General features: G+C 38.0%; 2 protein-coding genes across 5 annotated transcripts in view; one reads left to right on the top strand and one right to left on the bottom strand.

The window, feature by feature from the left end:
• Positions 1 to 2,577, top strand: part of dusp14 (dual specificity phosphatase 14) — a 51,530-nt gene extending 48,953 nt beyond the window's left edge. The window contains exon 2 of the mRNA XM_067451827.1: positions 207 to 2,577. Coding sequence (XP_067307928.1) covers positions 324 to 983 — 660 coding nt within the window. The 5' untranslated portion in view covers positions 207 to 323 and the 3' untranslated portion in view covers positions 984 to 2,577. The remainder of the gene's footprint in view (positions 1 to 206) is intronic.
• Positions 2,578 to 4,610: 2,033 nt separating this feature from the next.
• synrg (synergin, gamma) overlaps positions 4,611 to 25,208 on the bottom strand; it is an 87,853-nt gene continuing 67,255 nt past the window's right edge. For 3 of the 4 annotated variants that reach the window (XM_067451081.1, XM_067451080.1, XM_067451077.1), the window contains 8 exons: positions 24,919 to 25,082; positions 24,709 to 24,762; positions 22,020 to 22,116; positions 20,892 to 21,040; positions 20,143 to 20,253; positions 18,136 to 18,174; positions 14,337 to 14,369; positions 4,611 to 5,703 (listed from right to left, as the gene is read on the bottom strand). In XM_067451081.1, the coding sequence (XP_067307182.1) occupies positions 5,572 to 5,703; positions 14,337 to 14,369; positions 18,136 to 18,174; positions 20,143 to 20,253; positions 20,892 to 21,040; positions 22,020 to 22,116; positions 24,709 to 24,762; positions 24,919 to 25,082 (779 nt within the window). In that variant the 3' untranslated portion in view covers positions 4,611 to 5,571. The remainder of the gene's footprint in view (positions 5,704 to 14,336; positions 14,370 to 18,135; positions 18,175 to 20,142; positions 20,254 to 20,891; positions 21,041 to 22,019; positions 22,117 to 24,708; positions 24,763 to 24,918; positions 25,083 to 25,208) is intronic. The other variant, XM_067451079.1, reaches the window with a different exon arrangement.

The following is a 25,208-nucleotide window of genomic DNA, read 5'->3' on the forward strand; positions in this document are numbered from 1 at the left end:
GATGGAAGATAATAATAAATACATTTTCTGATTTATCTTTATGGTCTTGCCATTTTTAAGGTTAAATTCAAGCGGCATGTGAACAAGAGCATCAGTTCCACCTACAGAATGCATATAATGTGTGCAAGGCACTTTTTCTAAACTTTTCGTAGACTACTTGTTATTCCAAACAAACTGACTTGTGTTGCTCTTGTTTCTTTTTTTAGGTTCCCCAATGGTCTGTAAGATCTCCTCATTCACTTTGAGATGACCAAGAAGAACTGAAAGACAACGTGGCGCCACCTCAAGGTTTCTATTTCTCCGTCTCCTGTCTCCGCTCCTCTATGGGTTCCCGAAGTCAGGGGTTCTTCCACCACCAAGATCACCATCACCACCACCATAACCAACACCACCATCACCGCAGTTCAGTGATGCCGACTACTGTCCCCCGACTGGTGCCCGAGACTAGCAGCCTGTTGGGGGGTATCGCCCAGATCACTCCTTCCCTGTTCCTTGGCCGGGGGAATGTGGCATCCAACCGCAGCCTCCTCCTGTCCAAAGGGATTACCTGCGTGGTGAACGCCACCATCGAGCTGCCCAACTTCAACTGGCCACACATGGAGTATGTGAAAGTGCCACTGGCCGACATGCCTCATTCTCCGATTTCGCTTTATTTTGACAGTGTGGCTGATAAGATCCACAGCGTGGGCCGCAAACGGGGAGCCGTGCTGGTGCACTGCGCGGCAGGGGTGAGCCGCTCCGCCTCGCTCTGCTTGGCCTACCTCATGAAGTACCACAGAGTTTCCCTGGCCGACGCTCACGCCTGGGTCAAGGCCCGCCGACCCGTCATTCGTCCTAACGGAGGGTTCTGGCGACAACTCATTGAGTATGAGAGGAAACTGTTTGGCAGAAACTCTGTGAAAATGATCCAGACACCATACGGTGTCATTCCTGACGTGTACGAGAGGGACCGCAGGAACTTGGCACCTTACTGGGGGTTGTGAAGAAGGGTTTGGACTTTGGTTCAAACGTAGAGGACGGGTCCGATAACTCATCTTTGACTCCATTGTCTTCCGGGCTCTTTCTGTACATCCACATGTCCCTTCTGCCAGAGTATAATGTGAGACGGGAGTGGTAATGTCCATTTTCAAGAGGGAAGAAGTCACTTTGACAGAAGTGATAATTCATCCTTGAATCAGGGCTCGACATTAACGCTTGTCCACTTGTCCAAGACAAGTGAATTTTACTTGCTTAATCAGTAGTCTGATTAGAACATTAGTGAACAAAAAAAAAAAAAACTAGGAAAGATGAATATTTATAGTCTCATTTAATGACAGTGTATAAAGAAATCAGTGTATTTTTGGTAACAAGGTCATACTGTTGAGGGTCGCGCTGCCTGTCTTTCATGGAGGAATAAAAAAATATATATACTGAGGTAAAAAATTCTAAATGTTGAGTTTATTTATAACCTATAGTAAAGTTGAGTAACATAACACAACCAAGGGAGTTGTTTTACTATATTATTACGATTGCAAATGTTGCATAGATTTTATAGTTGAATAAAGTATTGGCTGACTCTGATTGATAGCCATCGTTGATTTAGGACAGGTTTAGGAGCTTTCAGACACTCTCTGATTTGTTAAGCTCCGCCCACACGATACGCCTCCAGCCGCTCGGTTTCATTCGGAAAGACTGTACAGCGTATGTCTTTTATAAATATGATGAAACTAAACACTTTTCAGACATTTGGAGTATGCAAAACTACTCTATACACTCTAAAAACCGGTGCTATACAGTACTAAAAGTGGTTATTTGGCTTGTAATCATAGTGGAACCACTTTAAGTGCTGTATAACACCAAATCTTGGTGATTCAGTGGTTCTTCAGCGGTTCTTCACCAGTTATTTTGGGATGACTGAGGTGCTATTTAGCACCGTTACGATATACAGAAACTGTTACGCCCCTGTATGGTTAATCAGCGGTTCTTTGGGGTAGTAAAGGTGCTATATAACACCACTGCCATACAAATAACCTTTCAAGACCCTTTAAAGGTTCTTTAAACGCCAAATAACTACTGTTGATGCCATTTAGCAGCATTATTGAGGAAGAAATAAATGTGATATGGCACCTCTTATGGGTTCTACATAGCACCATCTGACAAAGGTGCTGTAGAGCACCTTTAAATATAAGGTGCTATTTGGCACCAAAAGTGGTTCCCCTGATTACAAGCCAAGTTTAGTTTCTATGTTTAAAAGTATCATTGCATTTTTCCAAACATTTCTTATTTGTATATTTAAAATACACTTTTAAACACTAATCTCATAACATTATTTACCGTTATAATTATAAGTTATTATATAAGTTATATATAAGTTATAATAGTAGTTATAATTTTGCAGTGTCAATTATTTAATTTGATTTGTAACAGCACCATTTTTGCCCTAAACTGCAAAAAACGCCTTTCTTACTTAGTATTTTTGTCTTGTTTCTAGTCTAAATAGCTAAAAATTATTACATTAAGAAACAATTACTAGACAAGTATAAAAAAATATTGTCTTGTTTTGGGGAAAAATAACTTAAAATGAAGAGTTTTTACTTAAAATAAGCTAAATAATCTGCCAATGGGGTAAGCAAAATAATGTTGTTTTAAGATTATTTTACTTACCCCACTGGCAGATTATTTAGCTTATTTTAAGTAAAAACTCTCTTCATTTTAAGTTATTTTTCCCCAAAACAAGACCATTACTTTTGTCCAGTAAATACTTCTTGTTTTAAGAATTTTTAGATGTTTGGACTACAGAAACAAGACAAAAATATTAATTAAAAGGAAAGCATTTTTTTTTGGAGTGTAGGATTAATATGCAGATTTAAGTAAAAGCTGGTAGAACACTGTTGAAAATATTGCTTCAGAATAGATTGTTTACACCAGCAGTAACTTGAATGACTGGTTTACTTGTCCCAAGGGCAAGCACATGACAAGGCTTACGGTCGAGCCCTGCTTGAATGCTGAAATGAATCTTGGCGATGATAACCGTTTTTGGAGCGCTTGGGGAACCAAGTGTAGTACTGGGAATCAGAAATTCTGTCCTTGGTCTGGACTTACCAAACATAATATTCTGAGGATCTTGTTTGACTTTTGGCTGTTGTCTTTGTTGAGAGGCAACAGTCTGATCTTGATAACTGGTAGCATTTTAAAATAATAACAATTAATATTATATTCCAAGGTGTATTTAAACGTGCAGAAAAAAAGTATAAAAAATAAGTTTTGAAAGGTTCTGTGAAGTTGAACAGCTTTGTAAAATATTAGTGTTTCAATGAAATGTTATTGAACATACCATGCACCATATGTTGGGATTTGTAACGGATCAAAGCAGTTGCATTTTGAAAGGTTGATTAAATATGGCAGACACATGCACTTTTTTTTTTTTTTTTTCAATCAATAATATTTTGTCTATTTGGTCTTTATGCAATTCTACCCCGTTTTTATTTAACTCAAGTTGTTTCTTTCAAATGTTTTCTGCAGTGAAGCGGTAATTATAACCGGAGGGCATCAGTCACAGAACTCCTAGCAAAGCGTTTACTAATTCAAGTAAAAAAAAAAACTGAAATCATGTTAAAGAGTTCATATTTAATTAATGTGATGCAATTAATAAAGGGTGTAATATTTTAATGCATTCCTTGTGGTTATTTTCAGGGTTCTTGTACAGGTTTTTAACATTAACATCTTTAATATGCACAAATTAAAGCAACGCTACATAGTTTTACTTGTTGATCACGTAATACATCCCTACTGTAAATGACTGATGAACAGGTTGTTTAAAGGCACAGTATGTAAGTTTCACCACTAGAGGTCGCTTATTCTAAACAAAGGCGTAGCATGATGACGCGGTGAACGAGCGTGGAATCATGGGAATTGTAGATTTGACTCTTCACCACCACAGCCAATAAAAAGTAATCCGACGGACTAAGGTACTACCTTAATGTAAAGTCATTTCTTATTACTTCCTATGATAAGCAAGCATACTACATCACAGAAAGTTATTGGATAAGTTTTTTGTAGTGTGTAAAGTATAAAGCCAGTTTATTTTGGGTCAAAATTGACCGGAGCTTAAATGATGTAATAATTTAGTTTAAATGTTATCTCTCTATAACAGACCCAAATGCAATAGGAGGCTTTTTATTGAAAGGGTCTTTAAGAACCAGAATTTTCCACAAAGCAGGAAATCTCAGTAAAACGAATTCTTGTTGTTCACCAAAGACAATGTGGATAAAGGTTATTAATCATGTGTGTATAAAGGAAAGTACAGAACATTATCCACTAACAGCCTGACAAAGCATCAAAATGGTGGAAGAAAAAGTTGCTTTAAAGAAGTCACTCATCTTCAATATGCACACACTGGGACTAAATCTAAATGTCTTTCAACAATAATACAAATTCAAAGTCCTGTATCCCTGGAAACTGTCGCCAAGGTAATGTTGCTGTGAATGGCAGTTATCAGCACAGTCAGTGTGAGGGAAGTGTTGTCACTAGCTGGCCCTGATACAGGACCAAACAGATGAAGGCTGCTTTACAGAAACGCACAGTAATCACTCAAATGTGGGACACAGAAATTTCACATTTGCACTCAGTACTAACATTCAAATATTTAATTTGCCCTTGCTGGCTTCAAGTATTAACAGAAATACAGACACAAATGGATGCACAGGATAATTTTAGTAGAAAAGGCTCATAAAAGTAGAATTAATGAGTTGAACTCGATTCATGAATCATGATACAATGATAATAAAGACCATTAAAAGACCATTAAGACCTCAGTAAAACACTAACAATGCCATTAAATCTCTTTTCTATCCTCATCGATTCATTAATAGTATCTCAATGAAAAGAAATGAATTCATTATGAAAGTTTAGAGTCATTCTGCTTCAGTTGGAAGAAGGGAAAAAAAGGCTTGACTTTGTACTTCTTACATCCCCAGACTTGAATTTCCTTCAAAGCGTCACACAACAAAGTCCTTTAAAAGCGCCACATCTCAATTCAGAACACTAAATATCAAAACACTTCAGAACAGCTCCCAGGCTTGATGCGTTAGAAAAGATTCTCAGAAACTCTCAAGCATTCGAGGATTGTTTGCAGACCCACTACTAAAGTGACTTGTGTTCCAGCACAACTATAACAGAAAACAATGATGCATAAAAGAAGATACCGGCGTCTCTCTTATTTCAGTAATATCTGCTACACGGTTTTCATGCTTTCAAATGTTTTCCCTTTATTGTTTTATGGATTTTATATTACAAGACTGTAACATGCAGAATAGCTCTGCAGTATTTATTTCACATGGTAGAGAAATCAACAGCAAAGAATCAACTTCTGTACACGACAGAGTCAGATCCAGAAAGGTAGAGACAAAGACACATTTACAATATTTTAAATAAACTATTTTTCAGTAGTACATTTTCCATCTGATCTTCCTACAGACAGTGGCAGATCTAGACAGTTGTGTCCCAGTTTCAAGTGGCGAGAGCTGTACCGGTTCAGACAGCGTTAAACGGTTAACCTGACTCCCATGATCCTTCAGGCAGCGGCTCGGGGTCCTAGAGCAGGTCGGGCAGGATGAGACCCGGCGGTTTGGGTTCCACGCAGTTAATCCAGAAGTTAGCGCAGCTGGCGTGGTACTGGTGACCTCCGTACATGAGCTTGAAGTTGTCCGTCTCTGAATTGAAGGCCTGCAGAGGATTTGTGCAAGAAAAGGTGAGAATTATTTTATAGGATAAAGTCAGACTGAAAGATAGCGACATGCTGGGTTTGAACTACTAAAATTTTGGCCCTGATTTAACAGACGGGGTTTAGATTAAACCAGGACTAGGCCTCAGTGTAATAAGGTCATTTAAGAATCTTTTATAAACATGCCTTCGAAGAAAAGAAAAAAAAAACATACTGGTGTGCATCTTGAGACAAAAATGACTGCATGTTTGAGATGATTTAACTGATGAATCCTAAAATATGTAATTCAAGTCTGGGACTAGCTTAAGCCTTGTCTGTGAAACTGCGATTTAAGTTTTTAAGGTGGTTTTAATCAAATGTACCAGGTTCAATACAAAGGAAGCTTGCCAGCCACCACCCCATCACAGACGCTGCCGAATAGAGCTCAAACTGTATTGAACCCAGAAAATTACACCCAACTTGGCTCAAAAAGTACTACATTCAATCTACGTCTCTACTACATGTTAGACAGCACATTTACTAGTCCTGTATCTGACTGCAAGGTGGCATATCACCACACTAATAGAGACGGCTCAACGGTGTGCTGACATCATTTGTAGGATCAACAGAGAACGTGTGCAATCCTCCCACATAAGCCCTATATATAGAGAAGCGAAACAAGAACCCAGTGAACTTCACTCAATATATCGACGCGCAGCATGCGAGTGTGCTTTCATTCTGAAAGTCACAGCTGTAGTCGTGCATTTGTGATAAGCCAGTGATGATATGGATGTTATGCAGAATGAAGCTGCTATGAAAAATCCGAGCTGATGCTGGAAGGAGAAATGACTCATGTAGTGAATCATGCCCTCCCACACTGATACTATGCATGCACGCGCACACCATTTCAAACACAACACTTTGTCTATATTCTCTTGACAAACAATATCGTCCTGTTTAAAGATGTTTATCAAAAAGTCAAATGAAACCGTAATCAAGAGACCATGAATTTGTCTTTCATCAGTGTTTTACCGTGTTCTTACTGGTCCTATGAATTGTATCATATTTACGTGGGGTTTGCAGATTTAGATCTCCTGTTTTAGCTGCGAAGAAAGAGCAAACTGTAGGGAAGCGTTCATTTGAGCTATTTATAGAAACGTATGTTGATATTATCCATTCTTCAGCTTTTGTTCTTAATCATCTTGTGTATTATTCATCATGGTAAAGCAAGAGATGTTAAAAAAGGATGCTCCAATTAGTACACGGGGAAATGTGTGTTCTCGCTCAAGTGTTTACATCATGGTGTGATTCTTCTTGTGACTGCTCAGGTCTCAATATTTGTCTCGTGTCGGTTTGTTTTACTTGTTCCTATGTTACAATTCTATATTGAGGTCTGTATCCATCTTTAAAAAAGTTACTTTGTAACACTTGTAACTTTTTATCTTAGTTGTGCCTTTATTTCTTCTAATTGCAACTACAGGTCCTTCTCAAAAATTAGCATATGTGATAAAAGTTCCATTATTTTCCATAATGTAACGATAAAAAATAAACTTTCATATATTTTAGATTCATTGCACACCAACTGAAATATTTCAGGTCTTTTATTGTTTTAATACTGATGATTTTGACATACAGCTCACGAAAACCCCAAATTCCTATCTCAAAAAATTAGCATATTTCATCCGACCAATAAAAGAAAAGTGTTTTTAATACAAAAAAATCAACCTTCAAATAATTATGTTCAGTTATGCACTCAATACTTGTTCGGGAATCCTTTTGCAGAAATGACTGCCTCAATGCGGCGTGGCATGGAGGCGATCAGCCTGTGGCACTGCTGAGGTGTTATTGAGGCCCAGGATGCTTCGATAGCGGCCTTAAGCTCATCCAGAGTGTTGGGTCTTGCGTCTCTCAACTTTCTCTTCACAATATCCCACAGATTCTCTATGGAGTTCAGGTCAGGAGAGTTGGCAGGCCAGTTGAGCACAGTAATACCATGGTCAGTAAACCATTTACCAGTGGTTTTGGCACTGTGAGCAGGTGCCAGGTCGTGCTGAAAAACCAAATCTTCATCTCCATAAAGCTTTTCAGCAGATGGAAGCATGAAGTGCTCCAAAATCTCCTGATAGCTAGCTGCACTGACCCTGCCCTTGATAAAACACAGTGGACCAACACCAGCAGCTGACATGGCACCCCAGACCATCACTGACTGTGGGTACTTGACACTGGACTTCAGGCATTTTGACATTTCCTTCTCCCCAGTCTTCCTCCAGACTCTGGCACCTTGATTTCCGAATGACATGTAAAATTTGCTTTCGTCTGAAAAAAGTACTTTGGACCACTGAGCAACAGTCCAGTGCTGCTTCTCTGTAGCCCAAAGTAGCTTGACCTGGGGAATGCGGCACCTGTAGCCCATTTCCTGCACACGCCTGTTCACGGTGGCTCTGGATGTTTCTACTCCAGACTCAGTCCACTGCTTCCGCAGGTCCCCCAAGGTCTGGAATCGGTCCTTCTCCACAATCTTCCTCAGGTGTCCGGTCACCTCTTCTCGTTGTGCAGCGTTTTTTGCCACACATTTTTCTTCCCACAGACTTCCCACTGAGGTGCCTTGATACAGCACTCTGGGAGCAGCCTATTCGTTCAGAAATGTCTTTCTGTGTCTAACCCTCTCGCTTGAGGGTGTCAATGATGGCCTTCTGGACAGCAGTCAGGTCGGCAGTCTTACCCATGATTGCGGTTTTGAGTAATGAACAAGGCTGGGAGTTATTAAAAATCTTTTGCAGGTGTTTAGAGTTAATTAGTTGATTCAGATGATTAGGTTAATCGCTCGTTTAGAGAACCTTTTCATGATATGCTAATTTTTTTCGATAGTAATTTGGGGTTTTCATGAGCTGTATGCAGAGGTGGGTAGTAACGAATTACATTTACTTCGTTACATTTACTTCGGTACATTTTTTGGGTAACTTGTACTTTTAGAGTATATTTAAAAATGGGTACTTTTACTTTTACTCAAGTACATTTCTTGTGAAAAAACTGTACTTTTACTTCGTTACATTCGGTGGCGTTCCTCCGCTACTGTCAATGATGATAGTTAATTATATATTTTAAAATAAGTTATGAATTGTTCGCAAGTCTCGCGAAACGTTGGAGAGGCTGCTTCGCGAGAGGTGGATACGCATCACCCGCATAAAATTAGCGCGCGTTTAGTCAGAAGATGATGGCCGAAGCAGAGGGAGATGTGTGTGAGCTACGGCAGATCACCCGTACGTGGCCTCAAGTTCAGCCTGTTTTCAGTCAAAGATGTCAAAAAGAACAGTTTCATAATGTAATGCATGCTGTGTGCACCAATATGAACTGACATCTCAGCATACATTAATTCCAGCTCCAACCTGAGAAAACAGCGGTAAGTGTAACAATGATGCCTATATTTGAACACTATTAATGGTAAATTGGTAACTATGGGCACTTTTCCTTTATTGTAATACTATTTCACACACTGTCCGAGTGTTTTCCTCATATGCTCTCTTGTGCAAGCATTGACAAATCATTTGAATCCTCCGAACACACGTCCACAAACAAACGTTCACATCTGCACATTTACATATCTTTTTTTTCTCATAAAACGAGCAACCTCATTGGCAAAATGTACCTGTGACATTTCTGCAAACCACAAAATACGTACCAATACACTGCAGTTTCCAACAGAAATGAACACTATCAGAAAAACTGCATTTTTTAGTCTATGGTTTGTAAACTAAAACATTTTGAATTTTGCGTCACAGCTCCATGTTCTGCTTTTCTGATTTACCAGATTTGCTCGATAGCTCAGCTGATACAGATTTGTATTTGCAATGCGAAAAGCTTGAGAGCGAACCCCGTGAAGAACGAGTCATGATAAAAGAGCTCAAAGACGAGTTCTAAACACAAGCTAAAAATACATGGACACAATTTTATTTTTGTCACATTTGCTTTTGTTTTGTTACCACTTTCGGGTAGGTTTAGTGTGGGTGTACGTTAAAAACACAACGTAACAAAACGTAACAAAAAAAAAAAGTCAGATTCACGCAAATCTGTTCTGGAAAAAAATAAGCTTTTAGCGCCACCCAGTGGACATTTCACTTTGAAACTGTCGCAATATGTATGTATTGGTACATATTTTGTGGTTTGCAAAAACGTTGCCATAGGTACTGATGAGATCAGGCTAAAAACGAAACAAATTGAATAGCCTAATGTAACATCTTGCATTTATACACATATCCGGACAGACAACAGTCTGCAGTGTATATATACATTTAAAAATGGGACTGTATTTTTAAGAATGCATATACTTATAAAAGTATAAGAGCAAAGTATGTTTTAAAAAGAGCTGTGGTTAGCCCAGCACACCATTAATTTACACTGTTTAACCATTAAACACACACACACACATATATATATATATATATATATATATATATATATATATATATATATATATATATATATATATATATATATATATATATATATATATATATATATATATATATATAGCTCTCTAAGTCTGAAATTCAGGGTTTTTGGATCTTATCAATCAGATCGAAAGTAACTAGTAACTAAGTACTTGAGTAGTTTTTTCATCTAATACTTTTTTACTCTTACTCAAGTAACTATTACGATTGTTACTTTTACTTTTACTTGAGTAAATATTTCCGTAAGTACTTGTACTTTTACTTGAGTAAAGATTTTGGCTACTCTACCCACCTCTGGCTGTATGCCAAAATCATCAGTATTAAAACAATAAAAGACCTGAAATATTTCAGTTGGTGCGCAATGAATCTAAAATATATGAAAGTTAAATTTGTATCATTAAATTATGGAAAATAATGAACTTTTATCACATATGCTAATTTTTTGAGAAGGACCTGTATCTCTCATAACGAGTGAACATAACTGCAACTCTCTCATAACTGACTTTTTCGCAAATTACTCTCTCAATCGCGACTTTCTCGTAATAGCAACTTTATATCTCAGTTAGCTCATATCTCAAATGGCATTTCTCATAATTGCTACCGTATTTCTCGCAACTGTGAATTTATCTCACAGTGTGACTGTATATCTCGCAAATGACTCACAACTGCAACCTTATTTCTCACAGTTGCGACTTTATAGCTCACAAATCACTCATAATTGCAACTTTATATCTTATATCTCAGTGAATTTATATCTCGAAAATGACACTCAAGTGCGACTATTTCTCACAATTGCGACTTTTTCTCAAAATGGTCACACTGAGATAGTGACATTTGTGAGAGTCAAATCGAGATAGTTGCAATTACGAGAAATAAGGTCACAACTACGAAAAATAAGGTCACAATTACAAGAAATAAGGTCACAACTACAAAAAATAAGGTCACAATTACGAGAAATAAGGTCACAATTACGAGAAATAAGGTCACAAATGTGAGAAATAAGGTCACAACTACGAAAAATAAGGTCACAATTACGAGAAATAAGGTCACAATTACGAGAAATAAGGTCACAATTACGAGAAATAAGGTCACAATTGCGAGAAATAAGGTCACAATTACGAGAAATAAGGTCACAATTACAAGAAATAAGGTCACAACTACAAAAAATAAGGTCACAACTACAAAAAATAAGGTCACAATTACGAGAAATAAGGTCACAATTACGAGAAATAAGGTCACAACTACAAGAAATAAGGTCACAACTACGAAAAATAAGGTCACAATTACGAGAAATAAGGTCACAAATGTGAGAAATAAGGTCACAACTACGAAAAATAAGGTCACAATTGCGAGAAATAAGGTCACAATTGCGAGAAATAAGGTCACAACTACGAAAAATAAGGTCACAATTGCGAGAAATAAGGTCACAATTACGAGAAATAAGGTCACAAATGTGAGAAATAAGGTCACAATTGTGAGAAATAAGGTCACAAATGTGAGAAATAAGGTCACAATTGTGAGAAATAAGGTCACAATTGTGAGAAATAAGATCACAATTATGAGAAATAAGGTCACAATTGTGAGAAATAAGATCACAATTACGAGAAATAAGGTCACAATTAGGGCTGCACGATATTGGAAAAAAAATACATTGCGATATTTTTTCCCCCCAACGATATATATTGCGATATTGAGAGCCATCAATCCAGGCTAAAGTCAATAATTACCATTCTGTGAAATTAATAATTTCACTAATAAGCAAGCTTCATTACAAGTGACAAAAAAAAATGTTGGAAAGTATGTGCAAACATGAAATTAAACCTCCAGTAGGTGGCAGCAGGTGACAGTCTTAATGAGTGAGTCACTGAGTCGTTCATTCAAACGATTCATTCAAACACTGAATCGTTCACACTTGTTGCTATGAGTAAGACGCGTTACGGGTCTGCTGTAAACTATTTTTACTGCTGAAATAGAACAAAAGCACTAAATATTGCATCTTAATTTTGTAAGTGACTTTAAGTGAATGTTAATTAGTTGTTTATGGAGCTGTCATATGAAATCAGTGTAATTTTCAGTCGTGATGGTTTTCAGGAAAACGCTCTAGTGTTGCGATTTCTCATCGAGAGGCTGCACGGGCGTGAACAGTGCGACCTTAATATTATCCCGAAATAGTCACAATTACGAGAAATAAGTTCACAATTGTGAGAAATAAAGTCACAATTGCGAGAAAAAAGGTCACAATTACAAGAAATAAGGTCACAATTACGAGAAAAGGTCACAATTACGAGAAATAAGGTCACAATTACGAGAAACAAAGGTCACAATTACGAGAAATAAGGTCACACTTACGAGAAATAAGGTCACAAATGTGAGAAATAAGGTCACAATTACAAGAAATAAGGTCACAAATACGAGAAACAAAGGTCACAATTACGAGAAATAAGGTCACAATTACGAGAAATAAGGTCACAATTACAAGAAATAAGGTCACAAATACGAGAAATAAGGTCACAATTACGAGAAATAAGGTCACAATTACAAGAAATAAGGTCACAATTACGAGAAATAAGGTCACAATTACAAGAAATAAGGTCACAATTACGAGAAATAAGGTCACAATTACGAGAAATAAGGTCACAATTACGAGAAATAAGGTCACAATTTTGAGAAATAAGGTCACAATTTTGAGAAATAAGGTCAAAATTTTGAGAAATAAGGTCACAATTTTGAGAAATAAGGTCACAATTACGAGAAATAAGGTCACAACTACGAGAAATAAGGTCACAATTACGAGAAATAAGGTCACAATTACGAGAAATAAGGTCACAATTACGAGAAATAAGGTCACAATTACGAGAAATAAGGTCACAATTACGAGAAATAAGGTCACAATTACAAGAAATAAGGTCACAATTACAAGAAATAAGGTCACAATTGCGAGAAATAAGGTCACAACTACGAGAAATAAGGTCACAATTACGAGAAATAAGGTCACAATTACGAGAAATAAGGACACAATTACGAGAAATAAGGTCACAATTACGAGAAATAAGGTCACAATTACGAGAAATAAGGTCACAATTACGAGAAATAAGGTCACAATTACGAGAAATAAGGTCACAATTACAAAAAATAAGGTCACAATTACGAGAAATAAGGTCACAATTACAAGAAATAAGGTCACAATTACAAGAAATAAGGTCACAATTGCGAGAAATAAGGTCACAACTACGAGAAATAAGGTCACAATTACGAGAAATAAGGTCACAATTACGAGAAATAAGGTCACAACTACGAGAAATAAGGACACAATTACGAGAAATAAGGTCACAATTACGAGAAATATTGCCGTTTGCAAGATATATAGTGATGTTATTTCTTGCAATTACAACTATTACAACTCAATTTTTAACAATATGACACTCTAATTTTACAATTTGTACAATTCGTTTTTTTTAAGTGTGCGCGCAAAATCTGGCAATGCCATTTCCGAGGGGTCTGAAACGCTTCTACATTCCTGCTGAATTATAATGCACAGATTTAATTGCAAACACTTACGAGATTGCATTGCCATGTTTTAAATGACAGAGTGAGGTCCAAGTCTGAGACCACACTATATTTAATTTCTCTCAATTATAAAATGAATTATTATACAAATTACACACAATTTAAGCAATTCCACTAGTGGTCTCAATTCTAGGCCCCACTGCCTTTATCAATGTCTAGTGTATTTTAAGATAGTTGGGAATACCAAACCCTAGTCAAACCTAAATGATACACCATCTGTCTGTCTCACTTGTACATTCTCTCACTTTCTGCCTTTCCTTGTAGTAAGTACAGAGCTGAACGTGTCTGAGTGGACATCGGAACAATGCTGTGTGATGAAACGTCTGATCCCGCAGTAGATACGCCCGCGTGTGTCTGTGGTGCACAGCCGGACGGCAGCTGCTGCACTAACGCTGTTTCTCTGCTCTGTCTGCTGCAGATGAACAGGTGGCTCAGAATCGCTGAAAAGGTCACCCTAATTCAACTGACCTTGTTTCGCTGGCGGAAAGGTTAATTACTATCTGATTGCAAACACAGAGTGCATCCTACCTGCAAACATGACAACACTTCTTACAACGAAGTCTGAAGGACAGTGAGGGACGCTTCAGCTTCGACCTACATACACTAAACCGAAGCTTTGAGAAAAACAGTAGAATATTTACCCTTAATTTGGAGTGACTGTCTTTTGTCAGTGCCTGCAAGTAGCATAAACAAGTCAGCATCAGCATTAGTATAAAGCTTTGTCTTCTCTTTTTGCTTGGTTAATGAGCAAAACTAAAGCACCAGAGAGCCCACAGTGGAAGGAGTCCATGCAAAGGCGGAAGCTTGTTGCAAATTAGATACAGTACAACACAAGAAAGGGCAACGGTGGACATGAAAACAAATGGCATGTAACTAGAGTTCCTAACTGTCTATTCCTAACAATTAGGAGTTTCATTTGCGATGAATTAAGTCGCAATTTTGAGAAATTTTAATTTGTGAGTCAAACTGAGAATAACATCACTATATATCTTGCAAACGACAATATTTCTCAAAATTGTGACCTTATTTCTTGTAATTGTTAACTTATTTCTTACAATTGTGACCTTATTTCAAAAATACAGAATATACAAAAATACAGTAATATTGTAAAATATTACACTTTTAATAAATACATTTTTAAAATATAATTTTTAATTATTTCAAAATAGAAATAAATAATGGTTTTCTATTTAATATGTGATGCAAAGCTGAATTTTCAGCATCATTACTGCAGTCTTCAGTCACATGATCCTTCAGAAATCATTCTAATATGATGATTTGCTGCTCAAGAAACATTTTTATTACCAATGTAATTAATCGGCATTAAGACACATATTTTCCAATTGCACCTGACCAATACAGAATAGCACTTACTGATCACCACAGCAACAACCAAAAAGTGCACACTCCCGGATCATATCTACGTCTCTCATCCGGATTTGTACCTTCAGGCGGGTGTGTTACATAGTTATCATAACTATCATAATCCTGTGTACTGTATTTTGCGTACGTGAGTTTTTGTTGTAGATGGCTATTGCTGCGCGTTTAGCTAGAATGCCATACAAAACCAACCCATTGGGCCACTGAATCTGCATTAACGACAACAGCTGGGGCAACAGCCTTAGTCCTAATGGGTTGTTATCATAGCTATCAAAATCCAGTGTATTTTGCGTACGTGAGTTTTTGTTGTAGGTGGCTATTGTAGATGGCTTAAAAAAAAAAAAAAAAAAAAAAAAAAAAAAAAAACGTGTGTACTGTGCTAATTAATTGAGACTTCTTACAGCTCTTACACGTTGTTGGCCTTGTTTGTTTCATTGCTCTCCCCTTTTTTGTAAGTTGCTTTGGATAAAAGCGTCTGCTAAATGATTAAATGTAAATGTACCAGTGTTGAAAACATCTGTGCTGCTTAACATTTTTTCTGGAAACAAAAATATTTCTTTAAAGTTCAAAAGAACAACATTTATTTGAAATTCTGCCAAATTTGTAACATTATAAATGTTTTTACTGTCATTTGTGATTGATTGATTTAATATGCATCCTTGCTTAATAAAAGAAAGAAAAAAAAGGGAAAAAAAGAAAAATCTAAAAAAAAAAATAATCGTACTAAACGACTTCCATTTATTTTTCATTTAAGCTGTGAGGGTACTAACTAGCTTGTTTGTATACCAACCATGTCATGGGAGGATGTTCATAACAACTAAAAGACATGCTTAAATGATTTTTAACTACTTTTTATGTATTTTGTGAGTCAATAATGCTTAATCAATCTTTGATAGGTATTTGGCCTCCATGCTTTTTTATTAACTAGAATTTCTGAAAGCTGAAGCTGTGCCCCTCTGCCAGGATTCTTACTACATTTGAGATAGCTCCTATATGGCATAATGCACAAGGTATGCTGGGCTAATGGATGACTTTGCTTTGGTAGATACAGCTCAAATACAAGCTAATGGCTTCCTTTCAACTGCTACTTGTTGTTTTTCACATTAGGTGCAGCCAGCTGTGCTACAGGTGCTTGAATTTAATAACCTGGCGTCTATTCTAATTTTAGCATGGATGCCCACCTCACAGAGACACACAGGGCTTTTAATAGGATGCTATATTAGTGTGACATTTGAGGCTGGAATAAACTACATGACTTAAAATCTAACACTAGGCATCCTACAGCTGCCGACTTTGTAAATGGTTACAGAGGAAAAACCAGGCGTAGTAAATGACTGAGGATCATCCACTACCAGACTTTCAAATCGTTCAGCAGCAATCGGCATATTAGAAAGATTTCTGAAGGATCACGTGACACTGAAGACTGGAGTAATGATGCTAAAAATTCAGCTTTGCAATATATTACTGTTTAACTGTATTTTTGATAGTTAAAAAACGTTTAAAAAAAATCAATAAAAAAAACCTACCAACCCCAAACCTTTGACGTAGTGTATAGAATTGTATTTTAGTTTGAATAGCAAATATATGCAAAGTGCTATGTCAATACACTGTTGCCCATTCCTGCAGACAAATCCTGTTAGCAGATGCAGCAGGATCACGTCGTTCCCCGGCAGGGACAGAAACTGAAAGCTAGCCCAAGGTCAGTAGAGTGAATCATCCACACCCCAGTGAAAATCTCCACCTGTAGCCCAACACCCCCACCTTTAAAAAGAGCTCGTCTCAGAGATGCTGCTCCACCTTCAAACCCCTGATTTCATTCCCCCCAGACAGACGCTGCACCCAAGGCCCCCAAAAACGTAATTAAAAAGTGGATATTAATCGGATGTCAGGAGCAGACGGAAACCGCTCTATTAATCTGCAGCGGGCTGGATGTGTTCATCAGCTCTATTAGCACCTGTGTTTTTGGTCGCCGTGACTGATGGCTGAGCTGCATCTGCTCCTCAGACATTCGTCCCATGATTCCTTGCTGCTCTGAGCCCCTCCTTCCCTGATTGCATCTAGAGCACTACGAGCAATGTTTACCCCCCTATTACATCAGCAAACCTTGACCGTCACATAAATGTGAGGGAGATTCAGGAGGGTTTCAGTAAGACGAGGAATCCTAATGAGCTGATTGGCCATTATTTGTTAACGGGACAAGTGGCAACAAGTGACAATTACGTGTTTAAATTGAATTGTGCTTATGAATAGAATAAATAAAAGGGATAATTCACACAAAAATTTTAATTGTGTCATTTACTCAGTCATGTTGATCTAAACTACTCTAGTGCCACTGCCAAGTCAATACTAAAATCAAAATTGTAATGAAAACGCAAACCAAATCAATGTAACCTCCAAATGTCTGACTGACAGGTGGCTGCTTTTTAAAGCCATAATATTATTGACATCAGACTTGAGACTTTACAAAATAGTGCACAAGTAACACTTTTACGCCCTTTTTATGCCATCACTTTTAATACAGTTGCATGGTCAGGAAAAGAGCAGCTTGGACATTCTGCTAAACATGGAAGAAGAATAAAAGGTTCTGGACTGAAATGACTGAGTAAATCACAATTGTATTTTTGAACGAACTAATCCCTTACAATTATATTTAATTTGCCCCATACCACTTTTAGATTTTTTCTTCACCGCCCTGTGGTGCCAAAATGACTAATACATCACCTATTTGCTGCCTGCCTCATGCTTTTTGGCCATCAATCAGACTTACTGGCCGCTTAGGCAAAGCAAGCTCGACATGAAAGATTTCTGTTAATGCTGAGAAAACAGGAGCTAAGAGCCCATAGCCAAATTAAACACCTAAAGCTACTTTAATGAAAGCGTGGCCTTGACCGAGTGTCTGTTGATTTAGATGCATGAGTCAGAGCGTGCCTCTGAGAGCTGCTTTTGGCAGTCTAAAAGGAGAGGTGAGTTCTGGTCACTTTGGCAGCACAACATGGGTTTGTCTGTCTGACCCCTGCAACAAGCTGCAAATTGGAGTTGAGGCAATTCAGTGAATCCTACTCTTTTAAACAGGCGTCCAAAAGTGTTCTCGTTTTTCTTCTGTAAAATTGTGAAAATCAAAGAAATGGTCAGAAGGGATGTTTTTCGTGTTTTTTTTTTTTCTTCAATGGGAATTTTAAATGAATTGGTTTTTTTTTAAATAATTTACACCTATAGTTCACCCAAACATTGTCCATGTAATTACAATGAATGAGAACTAAAGATTTCAAGCTTCAAAAAGGAACATAAAAGCACTATAAAAGTAGTCTAATGTGCTCTATATTGCTTTGTTTAACAACAGACAAGATCAATTTAATTGACAATCTTTAATTCGATGATAAAAAGATGATAAACACTGCAACCCGATCATTGATTCAGAGAGCTGAAGTCAAGAACTGATTGGTGAACAAATCAATCAGATCAGTTTAGTAAAATAGACCAGGGTTATTATTGTTAACGAAAACTATTAAAAACATTTTTGTCAATGAAATAAAACTTAAATAAAATAAAATATAAATACCAATAAGTGAAAATGAAAATGAGAAATGTTGCTTTGGCAACTAACTGAAATAAGTTGAAGCTTAAAATTTCTAACTGGAAATAAGTAAAAACTAAAACTGAAAAAATAATAATAATTAAGCCTATAATTAATAATATAATTAATATAACAGTGCTGTCAATGGATTAAAAAAATCAAAAATCACACCTTTTTCTATAAATAAATCGCAATTTTTTAAACATTAAACCTGTCGTTTAAAGTTTTTTATATATTTTAAATATTTTATTTAGGTAGGAAATATACCGAAATTGAATAAAGTTATCAAACACTTCACAGTCTTCACTGCATGAATTATAAATTAAATATAGAGTCATCTAAATAAGATTTTCTTTTTGTTTTTTGTTAATTGATCAACATTAAGACAACATGCAAGACATCACAGCAGCCGGATTATTAGGCGGCTGTCACTTTAAGATCTGTAACTATTTATGTTTAATTTATTTTTTATTTCAGTTTTACACAAGCAAAGTCAAAATATTATTCTTTTTTTATATATATCATATCCTTAAACAGCAGCCATATCACCCTGTAGCCCAAGACTGGTTTCCCACTGAAGCTAAGCAGGGCTGAGCCTGGTCAGTACCTGGATGGGAGACCAATTGGGAAAACCAGGTTGCTGCTGGTAGAGGTGTTAGTGAGGCCAGCAGGGGGTGCTCACCCTGTGGTCTGTGTGGGTCCTAACACCCCAGTATAGTGATTGGGACACTGTACTGACAAAGAGCACCGTCCTTCGGATGAGACGTTAAACCGAGGACCTGACTCTCTGTGGTCATTAAAAATCCCAGGATGTCTTTCGGAAAAGAGTAGGGGTGTAACCACGGCATCCTGGCCAAATTTGCCCACTGGCCTCTGTCCATCATGGCCTCCTAATAATCTGATTGGCTTCATCACTCGATCTCCTCTCCACCAATCAGCTGGTGTGTGGTGAGCGTTCTGGCGCAAAATGGCTGCCGTTGCATCATCCAGGTGGATGCTGCACATTGGTGGTGGTTGAGGAGATTCCCCCCTTCAATGTAAAGTGCTTTGAGTGCCTAGAAAAGCGCTATATAAATCGAACGCATTATTATTATTATTAAACAACAGTGAACTGGACCAACCGATTTATTGAAAAAAAATGCGACACAGATTGATCATCGCTATTTGTCTCATAAATGACCCAAGGAGAGATGTGAATAAAGACTCTGCTGCTTTTATAGTGCTTTTGAATCCGTACTCGAACCATTAAAGCTCAGGTTCCCATTCTTTGTAATGTATGGAAAAGAGCGACCAGAACATGCTTCAAAATTCCTGCTTTTGTGTTCCACAGAAGAGATTAGGTCAAATGAGTTTGGAACAAAATGTGGGTGAATAAATGATCACAGAATTAAAAATTTTGGGTGAACCATCCGACATGAAATACAATACGTTTGTGTTTTGTGTGTGTCGCTAATGGTCTTATACAGATATGTTTGTGCTTGGCGCATACAGACCTTGCTGCGCGAGTCCACGTTGAGCAGACACACTCCACAAGCCAGCTCTTTGGCATTCCTAATGCCGTGCCTCAATATACAGGAGGAGAAGTCCAGTGAGCTCTCATCAGGCTACAGGAAAACACACACAAACAAACATCATGAATGCAGCAACTGGGATTACATTGCATCCTTCACACAAACCTCCCGCCAACTATCACTCAAACTTCAGATCACAGTGGCCACTGAACCGGCCCATCAACCTCACAGCAGTTGATTGGCCCTGCAGATCAATACATCAGCTGCAGAATCTGGCCAAAGCAGCAGGATCCATGCAGAAAGAAACCCTACTCCCTAACCACGTTCATTTTTATTATGCTTCAGAGCGTTTGTGGGTTTTCGGCAGTGTGCCTAGACTTCATTCTCCCAAGCTGATATTATCTGACCGCACAACTCTAATATTATCTGCCGGTATTGATATTCTCCCACAAGTACACTGCACGGGTAAATGCTGTTCAGCTGCATGTTCACTTTCCACAAATACGGTACACTTTGGTGCCTCATGACTTTGTGTATAACTATTGTGTAACGATATAAAAATACATTTACAAATACTTAGAGAACTAATTAATTGCTTTATGATTTTTTAAAATATAAAATAACATAAGCTGGTTAAAAGGTAGGGCAGGCAATTTCAGAGATGTTGCAATAGACTAGAAATACTATTGTGCTTACTACCAGAGCCATTCATTTTTTTTTTATAAACTCACAGTGAGGTTTGCCAGCGACATGAAGCCAATCAGGTTGTTCCACACACGGCTGATGTCTTTAAGCAGCTCCTGTAGTTTCTCCGAACAAACGGCCGTGGCTTTGATACCCAACTCCACACGCTTGGTTACCCGATACACCTCCACCACACCTGACAAATACAAAAAAATTGAAAATTAATGTATGCCATGTAAAAATCTTCCCAAACACATGAAGAACCCAACAAAGAAGTTCAAAACCAAGAGTGTGAATGAATATAAAATGATGCATTGATAATGATTGTTGTGATTGCTATGGCATGAGAAAGGCGGGAGGCTATTCATCAGAGCGAACTCAAATGAGAAAATCAAGATTTTTTCTAAATTTGACAATATATACAAGAACATGCTGCGGAAACAGTATTTCCATTTTGTTCTTGGCATCAGTACTACAGCAACCAAAGTTATTATAAAGTCCTAGCTAAAGTCTATTATAGATATTGATAACACTGTGGATTTGTGTGCAGTGTGTGAACAGAGCCTGTGCACAACTAAACAGGAGAAACAATAACCCAGCGGTGCCGTTCCCAGCCCTCACCAATGCTGAATGTCCTTCTAAGCTGAAACCATTAGAGTGGCCCAGAATAGTTGCCCTGCTCTGCAACACTAGCCTCCCCCGTTCAGACCCACAATGTCCTGCTCTGTCTTCAGTCACAATTGCTAGAGCCGGATCAAAGAGCTTTAACAGATTGTTTCAATGGAACAGCGGCACCCGTGTTCCCCTCCCACTGACATGATGATCCCGTACAGCTCATTAAAGCCACCCCGTGTGTGTGTGTGTGTGTGTGTGTGTGTCTGTGTCTGTGTCTGTGTGTGTGTGTGTGTGTGTGTGTGTGTGTGTGTGTGTGTGTGTGTGTGTGTGTGTGTGTGTGTGTGTGTGTGTGTGTGTGTGTGTGTGACTCCAGAAATAGGAAGCAGATAACCAGAACACCTGGCTGTCTGTTTGACTGAAGACCGCAGGGGTTCATGAGGAGCAGGTATGGATGAGCAGGAAGATATTGTGTGACATGGCTGATCATGAGTTTTACTGATATGATGGGTAATGCTGGTCTCTGATCAGTAAATAAAGTGTGAGTGTAGTCGTAGTCTCACCCAGCAGGTACTCCATCCCTTGTGCTGATTGGATGACCTCTGTGCACACTGTGGAACTGCTGATGCCATTAAGGGTGTTATTGGCAGTGGTGATGACCTGGAAGGGGAAGAAAGAACATGGCTGTAAAGTGGCCATTTTTTACATTAGTATGTTTTCACAGACAAGGCTTAAGACTAGTCCTAGACTAATATGCTTGTTTGAACTGTTTTAAAGGTGTCATGAACTGGATTTTTTTATTTTAAGTATACTGTTGTCTGAGGTCAACTTAACATGTTCACATGTTTTTTACATCCAGAAACATCATAACTAATAAGTAATAGGCTATTTTCTCCACTGGTTTTGAGGCTCTCGCACTGGAGACTTGGAAGTAAACGCCCACGGCTAGGATTGGATAAGATTTGCATATTTAATGAGCTTCTGCTCCAGTCAGTTCACGTTTGGGGATTGTTTTGAAAGCGGCCAAAATAATTCTCTGACGGGGCTCAGTCTCAAAACATTTTTATCAAACAAACACAATGATTTCCCTCTCTCATTTATTTATTTATTACTTGGCCTGCCCGATCAGTGGATATAAGTGCCAACCATACACAAACGCTCTTTAAACACAACAGAGATCAAGAAATCACCGGCCTGCAGACGTGCTTAAGTTTTGGTAGCCCATGTGGAAAACACATAGCCCTGGGACATTGGGCTTTGCAAGCCCTGAGAGTCTGATCTCGAATCACAATTAACCAACAAATAAGGAATTCCCCAGACTGTGACAGTGTGCTGGTATGCTCTGTTAGGCACGCCATGTACACATAATCAATACGATCTGTAACAATGCAATACTATCACATTTAAAACACTTTTACTCACATAAGTGTGCTGCACCAATCTTGTCAGACCCAATATAGAAGGCACCGCATTGTGTTTTAATCTCAATATGTCTTCAAATCCAGTGTTCGTGTCTTATTTACAAACGATTATCTTGCTATCTTGGTGTTTATTGCTCAGTAAAGCAATCAGTTTAGCTCCAGTTTAGCCTGGATTATCACAAATCATTTCAAATGAATATACTATAATTCAAAAGACATTACACTGAAGAAAACAAGAAGATTCTGTAGACCTTACAAAAAAAGTAATCTTATGCCCTCAGCATTGAACTACTACTAGACTATTCTTCCAGTCTGAACACAAGAATGCTTCTAATGGAAATGACTTGAAATCAAAGGGAAAGTGCACTCAAAAATATATAATCACCCTCATAATGACTTTCATGTATATATATATATTCGTGTTTTGAAGACAGTAAGCCACAAGGACCAGACAAATCTGACACCAAATCAACAAAAATCGAGATGAAATGAAAGCCAACTGCATTGTCGCCTGCATTTGGGTCAGTTGCGCTTGAACACACCACAAAAAGCCAACAGCCAGCTAGCGTGTACATTCCGCATCTCTGTTAGAGAAGAAACAACTCTCCATACCAACAGGTGGCAGTAGACCGTTTTCATCAGGACGGCAGATGTACTAAGTACAAACCATAAACAAAGCAGCACTTACAGTCTAGACTTCATTGTTCGCTTGCTTTCGTCACTTATGTTATTCTTTTCATGCACTGGTCGCTAAGCTTAACAGCCAATCAGAGTGATCCCTTGAACCAATGGGCTCCACCGGTAATTCAACATATTTACTATGCCACAAACAATTATTTTTTGGGGGGTGAACTAGCACTTTAAATAGATAGTTCATGATTTACCCACCCTCATGTTGTTCAAACCCTTTATGAGTTTATTTCTTCTGCTAAACAGAGAAAATAATTGAAAGAATGTTGGTAAACGGACAGTTGACAGTAGCTGTGGACTTGCATGGAAGGAATAAAATACTATGAAAGTCAATGGCTACGGTCCACTGTCTGGTTACCAACATTAAATGATCTTCGGCAGAAGAAAAACTTAAACAGTTTTTGGAACAATTTGATGGTAAAAACAGGAACAATTTGATGGTAAGTGATGTGAACATGGAACAGTTTCTCAAATGTCCCCGAGTAAGATTTATAAAATATCTGTATGGATTTAAAATAAAAGTGTTCATAAATGTATCCCTCTTTATCCCACAGTTCATCTTAAATTCACAGCAATGTGTACAAGAGCATCAACTCCACCTACAGAACGCCCACGTATATCCCTTTATGGTTGAGAAAAATATGGCACTTGCCATCAATGGGCAAGGAAATCCAAGCACGCTTGCAAAAAATGCATGGCATGGCCTGCTTTTAGTACGTGTGTGTGTGGGCATGTATTATTATCAGGAAATCTTTAAATAAATTCACTTCAATGACGTAATTATAACAAAACAGTTCAAATGTTGAATCCATAGAATCTAGGATAAACTGCGATTGTATGTGATAGCCTTATAAATGAAGCCACAACTTTCTATTTCCGTTGCAACATGTTAAGTAGCCTCTCCCACTGTGAAATCAGTCCAAAATCCTATGGTGTATAACTATATATTAAACATTAAATATGTTTTGGCTAACAGTGACCTCTTAACAATCAGGCAGCCTTTGCTATTATACCTTTAAAACTAGCATGTAAATGACCTTAGCCCTCAGTCTTGTGATATCATGATTCTGAGTCTATCTAGAGAGTATTAAAATGTATACAAAGCTCTTTATGAATGTGTGTGCGTCAAGGAATACGTTACCTGCAGAGCGCTCTCCAAACACCTCTGCCATTCATACGCATATCGCTCGCTCTCCTGCAAGGAGTGTTTGGACGAGAGACAGTGGGAGAAAAAGATGAAACCGAATCAGAGCATTGTTCATTGAGAAACCTCAGGCTGTATTCAACAAGGAGAACCTGTCTGTGTGCTCATAGAACAAGGGAGGAAAAGAACAGAGAGCAAATGACTGACCTCCACCTCTCCTGTGAGGTCCTTGTACTTGTCGCGGATGATCGGCAGCGCTGGTTTTTCATTTAGGGTGTTGGAGCGGTCTCTGAAGGGCTGCTCAGGGGCAGGAGAGGGGATGGACCGTACAATTTCTTTCTCTCCCAGACTGTGGCTACGCTTATGGGAACCTTTGCACAAATTTATGGGTCATTGACAAACGAGTAAACGATAAAGAACATTAAACAACTAGGTTTCAAATGTGTGCGAAGTACAACTCTTTGTATTCTTGTGGGATTCATATGAAACTTTTTTTC

Source organism: Pseudorasbora parva, chromosome 8 (genome assembly GCF_024679245.1).
Source record: "Pseudorasbora parva isolate DD20220531a chromosome 8, ASM2467924v1, whole genome shotgun sequence".
Classification (NCBI taxonomy): domain Eukaryota; kingdom Metazoa; phylum Chordata; class Actinopteri; order Cypriniformes; family Gobionidae; genus Pseudorasbora; species Pseudorasbora parva.